Below are 8,522 nucleotides of genomic sequence, written 5' to 3' on the forward strand. Positions count from 1 at the left end.
ACTAGTCAGAGGGGACCAGCAGGCACTGGGGGAGTCCCTGTTCCCCAAGCACCGCCAGGAGTGACCAGGAATAACGGTCACAAGGTGACAGAAGGTAGGTTTAGGTTAGATATCAGGAGGGTGGTCTTACTTGGGATGCTGGGCAGCAGCTGCAGGTCTCAGCAGAGGTGCACGCCCCTGTCTGGAGCCAGCAGCAGCCCTGGATGAGCGCGTGCAGCAGGTGAATCCAGCTTTGCCAGGCACAGGGAAGGCAGGACCAGGCTCAGCTGTGCCTCCAGCTGGGCAGGGCTCTGGGGCGGGGGCGAGGGGTGGCCGCGCTGTCCCTTGCCCACGCAGAGCCTGGGGCGGGGAGGGGAGGACATTCCAGCAGGCGCAGCTATGCGCTGGGGTGGGAGTGCTAAGCCCCTGCAGCTGCGAGCTGGAGCCAGGAGCAGCATCTCCATGGGAGCAGGTCCCCGAGGCCTGGCAGGAGGCAGCTGCGCCCTTGACTCATGGTGGCGGCTCCGCACATTCCCCAGGAGCCCCCTCCCCTCCCCGTGCCGAGCAGAGGGGCCGGCGAGATGCAGGCGAGGTCTGTCTGGCTTCTCTCCACTGCCGTGTGTGAGTCCCGCTCTGGTCAGAGGCCTCCCTGGCTGCTCTTGGCACTGAAATCTCCTGTGGGAGACCCTTCCAGCTCTTCCTGTGCGCCCAGCCAGGGCACGGCTCAACACATGCTGCCCTGGCGCCGGAGACCCCCCTGAACCAGGGCACGGTGTGGGGAGGGGGCTGCCATTGCCATGGATGTACATCTGTCCTACTCTCCAGGCGGACCGTCCCCAACTGGTTTGGGGCTCTGTTCATGGGCTCAGGGGAGCTTGACTCCATACAGACACCGTGACCTGGGGCTGGGTTGCTCTCCTGGGTTGCTTCTTCTGCTGGCCCCTCCTGAAGGGCTCAATAAAGCCCTGACAATTACTGATGAGCACTAATGGTGTCCAGGAGCGCACATTCAGACAGCTCCGAGGCCATAAGGGCCAGTGGGTCTCCAGGGTGCCCCCTGCAGTCATGAGGACCTCCACATCTTCCTGAGGCCTCAGCTCCACCATGGGCTAGTGGCTGTGAGTCCCAAAGCGCCCAGGCTGACCTGTACTGGGGCCTGGATGCCTGTTGGAGATCTTCTGAGGCAGGTTTGATTCAGTGCATCTTCTCGTCCTCGGGGCTGGACTTGGAGACATGCGTGTCTGCCCCTTTGCCAGAGGAGGGATGCTCCTTGTGATCCTGCCGTTGTTGTGGGGTACTTAAGGGGCTATCCCCAGAGCCAGCTGGAGCCGGTGGAGATGCTGGGCCCGGGTCCACGTTACCCAGGGTGGAGTTTGGAGCTTGGGTGCAGAATGGGTCGCTCCTCTGTGGGACCCCTCGGCTCCGAGGGGATCTGTAGCAGCACAGCTCCCAGGTTCAGCAGACTTTTGGGAGGCCCTCTGCATGGCACAGCTCTGAGCCACTGCACGGGCTCAGCCCTGGGCTTGCATTGCAGCACGCCAGGGGGGAGGCAGCCAGTCCTCAGCAGGCCGTGGCTTGTTCTGCTGGATGTCCAGACTCTGGGGTGAAGGGTGCATGGCTTGCTGGTGCAGACCAGAGAACCCAAAGCACATGGGCAGCCCACGTTGCGAAGGGATGGGGACGGAGAGTGACCTCTCCCACTAGTCTGGAGCCCCCCTTGTTACCTACAAATGCTTGCAGATCCCCTTCTGCCACTAGGGAGCTGCGGAGAGGAGGCAGCGGTGGCGTGTCTGCTTCTCAGAGAGACTAACGGTTGGCTGTGGTCTGTGGGTTCCTCAGCCTCCGGACTTTCAGGGCTGAGCCAGATGATATGAGTCACGTAGAGGGCTGCTTCTGCTTCAGCGGCAGGGCTGCAATGACTTGTCTTAGTGTCCCTCCCTATCAAACTGCTCCCCTTACCCAGCCACACAGCCCTACCCGGGACTATTTAGCCTGCACCTTTCCGACGGCACGCAGCCTCACCGATGCCTCTCGGTCCCAGCCCATGACACGGCGGCTGAGGCCAGACAAGGCTCTCAGGGAGAGCCCCAGGAGCCAGGTATGTCCTTTCTCTTAGGTTGTGCCCTGCAGGCTGTGGGAGCACGGGACGTGCCAGGATTGGGAATCCCACCCACAGCTCCTTGCCCTGGCGTCAGGCACCTGGGGCAGGTGGCAGATGCTGGGCACCTTGCTGGTCATCTCACAGCAGCTAATATTGTTCTTTGCTTCTCATGCCTGCCTCTCTCACTAGGATCTGGACCCCTAGTTCTGCTGAGAAAGTCTCCCCACCCCTCTCCCCTGCCCCCTGCTCTCACCCCATCGAGCCCCCAGCACTGGGGAGGGAGCCCAGGGCAGCAAGGAAAGTGTTTGCCCTGTCTGGGGAGTCCTGAGTAACCTTGAGACCCTGCAGCCCCCAAGAGTCTCCTGGCCCCTGCACCCCTGTTAGCAAAATAAAAACGTGGCGTCCTGGACTAGTTTCGGAGGATTGAGATGACACCTCGTTCAATAAGTGCCAGAAAGGCTTTATTTACTACAAGTATTCAAAGTCAAATGAGCCCAAAGCAAAGCAAAGTCCAGCAATTAGCTGCAAGGGGATGATTTCTCACCAAACAGGCAATGAAAAGGTGGCCTGCTTCTCTTCTGCTTCATGACTAAGCTGGGTGCAGCAGTAGTGGGGGTCAGAGAGGGATTTCTCACTCTTGAAGTGTGCCCTGGTAGCTGTTCCACTTCTTACTTACACCCTTAGTCCAACGTCTTCCAAGCATTGCTGTAGTTGCATAAATCAAGAGAGAGTCCCGAGCCGTATTTGACAGGAAAACCCTGTTAATCAAACTGCTCATTACTGGTTATCAGAAAGTTCCAGTTTGAATGAGTTACCTTCCTCAGTGACAAGAGGTCATCCATTTCTGCTAAGTTTGGAACGGATCAAGGAACTGATTAACAACCAGGAAAAACTCCCGTGCCCTTGGAAGATCAAGGGAGCCACTAGGCAAAACAAGGTAAATCAGGAGGAAACAGCAAAACAAAAGTAAATCAGGAGGAGACACCTGTTACACATGGAGAATGTCTCTTCCTGCACATAAACACGAGTTAATTGCAAAAGAAATATTTACCATACTAATTAATCAAAGATAGACAAGATTTCCCCCGGTTGCATGCCAGACAACTAGGGGCCTGCTTAAAATCATCATGAATATAGTAAGAAAAGCTGGAAGGGATACCGCATTATTTCTTCTCAGATGGCCTAGCCATGAACTCGCAGCCTCTTGCACTACGCAGTTAGCGCTAGGATTTTGTATTTTAACTTTTGTGCATCAGCCCCAGCTTAGCATGAGTTGGCTTGCATTACAGAGTGAGCCCTGGGGCAAGCGGCTGAATACCACGGGGCCAGGGCAGTGCCTTTCTTTTTGGGCATCAGGCAGGGGCAGGGCACAGGGTGAGAGCTCATGGTCCTCCCAGATGGGGACGTGCGGAAGCATGTACTGCGGAGCCACGGTGCAGTCTTGGTGCAGTCATGGGGTTGGGGCCCCTAGCACGGCTCTTGAAGCAGCTTGTCCTGAGGCTTCATGGAGCAGGGCTGCCCCTTGGAGGAAAGAAAGGCATAGGCCTGGGTCAGGGAGAGATGGGCACCTTGCCAGCTGAGACCTGAGGGGTCTTGCAGGGGGAGAAGCCTGGGAGAGGGGGAGGGGGAAGGAAGTGGAGCATGGTCCCTGACTCATCTGCCCGGCCCCTTGTTCTGGTCAGCAGCTGGTGGAGGCTCCTTGGGTCCGACCTGCTGTGCTCACCTAGCCTGGCACTCTGGTCCTGCAGGAGGGGCTGCCCGGGGGACAGCGGTGGGGGCTGGGCTGCAGTGGTTACATGGGGAATCAAGCCCCTGTTTGCTTTTAATTTGAATTGGACTCTGTTTTCAGTGCCTGGGTGGCAGCTAGAGAGGTTGCGGGGAGGGATCATGTAGCTCTGTGTGGATGGATGGGCGGACAAAGGGACTCGTTTGGGGATGGACGGATGGATGGATGCACACAGGGCCGGGCATGGGATGGACAGATGGGGGAGTGTGTATTGGGGCAGAGGCAGGGGGCTGTGTATGGGAGCCACACAGCTCTTCAGGGTGAGGGATCAGGCTGGCTCCCCAATCCCTTAGGTCATGCTGGAGCCAGCAGTTGGCACAGCTTTACTGGGGCTCTCACTCACTGTCTGCTCCCCTCCTCAGGGCTCTGGCTCCCCTTGGCAGACTCATCCCCTGCCGACCCTTCCCCCTCTGACCCTGCCCCTTTCTCTTCCAGGGGCCCCACGATGAACGGCTCAGTGGATGGGCTGGCAGGTCTGGAGGTGCCCGAGGACCCTGAGGCATGCGAGCCCAGGGACCCAATGCAGTTCTTGCTGGTGCCCCTGGTGTACTGCCTGGTGCTGTGCGTGGGGCTGCCGGGCAACTTGATGGCCCTGCTGGTCTTCCTTCAGAGCAGCAAGGTGAGGAAGGCCATCCGCATCTACCTCATCAACCTCACGCTGGCCGACATCCTCTTCAATCTCACGCTGCCCCTCTGGATCCCCTACTACTTTGCCCGAGGGCACTGGGTGCTCTCGGAGGCAGCCTGCCGCATAGCCGGGGCTGCCTACTTCCTGGCCACTTACAGTGCCATCATCTTCATGACCCTCATCAGCGTGGACCGCTACTGCACCGTCCGCGTGGCCAGGCTGGACCTGGTGCTGAACCGGCGCTGTGGGGCCGGGGCAGCCTGCGTGGTGACCTGGCTGCTGTGCTTGTGCTCGGCTCTGCCCTCTGTGGTGGTCCAGCAGACCTTCCCCATGGGCACGCAGCGCGTTCAGTGCTTCGAACAGTATGCGGGGCAGCGGAGCTACGCCTGTGCAATGGTGGGGCTCTTCGTCCTCTCCTTCCTGGTGGTGATGGGTAGCTATGTTTCTATCATGAGGTCCCTCTCGGACAGTGCCACCGCTTCCCAAGGTGCCCACCGCCGGCTGGCCCGTGCCATGGTGCTGGGCATGTTGCTGGTGTTTGCGGTCTGTGTGGCCCCCTATCACTTCATCCTGGTGCCCTGGATGGACAGCCATGCTGGGGCGCCCCACTGCCGCCCGCCCTCTGCCTTGGACAACCTGCACACTCTGAGCGTGGCCTTGCTCAGCCTCAACAGCTGCATTGACCCACTGATCTACTGCTTCTCCATCAAGCGCTTCCGGGCCGACCTCTGGCGGACGGCGCGCAAGATCCTCCGCTGCCTGCCCCCGCCTCCGTCCCCGCTGGCGAGGCCTGTGTCCCATGTCAGGTCCTCCTCCTTCACCTCCTCATAGGCAGGGCTGCAGGTGGGCTGGGGCAGGGTCGCTGCTGAACCCCTGGCCCTGCACTTGCCTTGATGCCAGCATCTCTCAGCCGTGCTCCGAGTCACCAAGCTTGCTCCATGAGCTCTTCTGAGCAGACGGGTGAGCTCACCTAGCAAAGGGATCCCTCTTGCCTCACTGGATGTTGGGCAACAACTTGGTGGGAATCAGTTCCCCGTGGCTGTGGTCCTTCTCACCAGCCAGCCGCATGGTGGGAAGTTATCAGGGAGCAGAGGAGTCTGAGCTGCCCTTCACATGATGCCAACACGGTGAGAAGCTGCTCCCAGTGCACGCTGGCCCTCCTGGCAGACATTGCCTTGGCCTCTGCTTTGCCTGGGGTGGGATTTTGGAAGTGCTGCCTTTGCATCCCCTTCATGCTGTGGTCCAGAGAAAGGCCTCTCAAGCTGTTGTGGTGGCGGAAGGAAGTCATGGCCCACTGGGGCTCCCTCCTTGCTGGCTTAGCAGCTCTTTGGAGCTGGCTGCCACATTCACCCTCCTGCCTCTCTGGCTCCTCCAGTTCAAACCCCGCTTGGGCAGACACCTGCTGATGGCAGCGCCTCCTCACCCACCCATCAGCCTGGTCATGATGAGGTCTCCAACCCCATGGGGCTGTCGGTGCCAGCAGGAATTACCATGTGGTGTTAGGCCCAAGGCTGGGCTCACTCTCTAGCAGGAGGAGGGCACGGGATCCCTGGAAATACCTATGTGGGTGTGTGGATAAAGCTTGTTTTCTGCTCAGAGCTCTCGGCCTTGTCTCCTCACTCTGTGCAGCTGTGGTTTGGTGAGGATGTTGACTGCGGGGCATCCACCCTGCTCCAGCGCTCACATGGGGTCCCTCTAATGGGGTCTTCAGGGTACCTTCCCCTGGGCAAAGTCTGCCCGAGGGGCTGCGTGGAGCTATATACTATAGGATGCCGTGTGGCCAGGGGGTTCAGTTACCTCTGGGTGGTTAAGGGGGTTTGGCTGCTGCTTTTTTGCTTTTTGACTGCGTGGTTAAGGGGGTTTGCCTGTTTGGGAGCTCCCTTGTAACAGAAGTGCTCAACCCTTAGGCTCAAGGAGCCTTGAGCTCTGATGGAGCAGAAGCAGGTTGGATTTTGGTCACCAAAGTGTTTCAAAGCAAAATTCAAGCAGTCAGCTTGGTGCTGTCATGCCCTCAGGCTGCAACAGGAGAAATTTAGGCTGGAGATTAGGAAGAGCTTTCTGTTTATGAGGGTGGTCAGGCCTAGAGCAGTTGTGCAATCTCTGTCTCTGGAAGTTTTCAAGAGCAGGTTGGATAGACACTTATCTGGGTGGTTAGTCAGGGGTGATCCTGCCTTCAGCAGGGAGCTAGACTAGATGACCTCGTGAGGCCCCCTCTAGCCCTATTTTCCTATGATCCTATGGAGCAGCTTGGGTTAGGGCAGGGGTATCAAACCTAGTTAAATGGAGAGGCCAGATCTGGACCCTTCTTGCTGCAGCTGCTTGATTTGTAAGTTGAGCAGCAGTCACAAACTGTAAATTATGGGGTGAATAAAGGACAGGGCAGCGTTAAACCCCCTGGGTGCTGGGCACATGGGTCTAGCAGCTATGGGACCATGGTGAGAAGCCCCCAGGCTGGGTCCAGGGGTGAGTTGCCCAGCCAGAGAGAAGCATGGCAGGCTGGATGACCCACCTCTGTTGGCTGGGTCTGCCATGTGGGCTGGATGTGTGACACCTCCATGTTACAGCAAGTCCCACTGCAGCCCTTCAGTCTGGGCCAGCAGATGATGGAGATGCAGGTGTGCACATGCCCTTCTGTGTGTGTGTGGACTCATGCATGCCTAGGCAGGTGCTATTTTCCTCCAGGGATTTGTGTCCTAGTGCTCTGCACGGCTGCGGTGTGTACAATGTCTTGGGCTCACTCATCCGTGATGCATGTAGCTGCAGGCTCTTGTGGGCTTATCAGGGTGTTGCGTGGGGTGCACTCGAGTCCTTCGCATGCCTCTGGCCTGTGCAATACTCCCTGCATTCTGGTCATGTGTCTGTGCCCTGCCAGGCTGCCCACATGTGCCATCCTGCCCATGGCTCAGCTGTGCGTTGTGGCCCATGCTCCATGCCCCGTAAGTTTGCCTGGACCCCGGCTGGGAGCGGGGGGCCCTACAGTGGACCCTGAGCTGCCAGTGATCAAAGCTGTGGTTCCTTTGCCTCTTCCTTCCTGACTGGGGCCCTCATTATGCAAAGTCTGTGGCTTCCTCCCTCTTTCCTGCTGTGAGTCAGGGCAGCAGAGCAGGCCCCAGGCCCAACATCCCGACCCAAAGGTGGGCTTGTTGGCAAGGCCACGGGGGGGTTGCAGCCCCACTGCTCCCTGGCAGTCATCAGGACCCCTGGGTCAAGACCCCTGGTGATAGCACTTGCTGGGGATGTGTCAGCAGCTGGGTGGTGCCTGCAGCCCTGTCTCCTGGGGAGGATCACTCTCAAGGGCAGCAGGACCCTGGCCATCAGCATGATCAGCTGCCCCAGGCTATAAGCACATTGGGGAGGTGGCGTGGTGGCAGGTGAGTCTCTCCTTGGAGCCCAGCTGTGGCTGGGACACATCAGTGAGGGGACATCTTCACAGCCACCTCTGTGGTTGAGCGAGGAGAGGCGCTGATGGGCAGTGCAGCCCCCTGAGCCCAGCAGAGATTGCGCCCGCTGTGGTGTGGCTGTCTTTCAAGTGAGGGCACTCGGCTCTGGGCCGCGGGTCCAGGCAGGTGAACAAGCTGGGCTGGGAAGTTTAGGGGCTGCCGGGACTTGTCGAGACTGACAGCTGTCTGGATTGGGGTGGAAAGTCCAAATCCTCCCAGCGCGAGCCAAAACCTGTCAGCTGGGTTCAATCCAAACCTTTCAGTGGCTCCCTCAGGGCAGGCTTGGGCCTTTTGGCCTTTGCCTCACCTCTATGATTGGCAGCATGGAAAAGAGAAGGGGTTTCCATGCCAAAGCCCGGAGCTTTTGGGGTGAAAATGCTGAAAAAGGATGTTTCGCCAGCTCCGAGCTCTGGCTCGCGTGCTCTATGGCACCAGAGCCGGCCTGCTCTTGCAAAGACCTTTGGTTTTACACGCTGCTGCTTTTTTCCAGCCCCCAAGCTTGGGTTCCTTGAAAAATGCCCAGCTGGTGACTTATGTGTGTGTGCGGGAGAGGGTGAGTGGCTTGGGCGGCTCCGTCACTTTGGGAGT

At 58.7% G+C, this 8,522-nt stretch overlaps 1 protein-coding gene across 1 annotated transcript; it reads left to right on the forward strand.

The window, feature by feature from the left end:
• Positions 1–4,231: 4,231 nt before the first annotated feature.
• Positions 4,232–6,065, forward strand: LOC109318470 (platelet-activating factor receptor-like). Its single transcript, XM_019547761.1, has one exon. It carries the CDS (start codon positions 4,312–4,314, stop codon positions 5,323–5,325), a length of 1,014 nt encoding a protein of 337 aa, XP_019403306.1. The 5' UTR covers positions 4,232–4,311; the 3' UTR covers positions 5,326–6,065.
• Positions 6,066–8,522: the final 2,457 nt, after the last annotated feature.

The sequence above is a fragment of the Crocodylus porosus genome, unplaced genomic scaffold (assembly GCF_001723895.1).
Source record: "Crocodylus porosus isolate Cpor-Errol unplaced genomic scaffold, CroPor_comp1, whole genome shotgun sequence".
NCBI lineage: Eukaryota > Metazoa > Chordata > Crocodylia > Crocodylidae > Crocodylus > Crocodylus porosus.

Bases quoted from the DNA above. Each gene is read 5' to 3' on its own strand.
- LOC109318470 (XM_019547761.1), top strand. From the start codon at position 4,312: ATGAACGGCTCAGTGGATGGGCTGGCAGGTCTGGAGGTGCCCGAGGAC.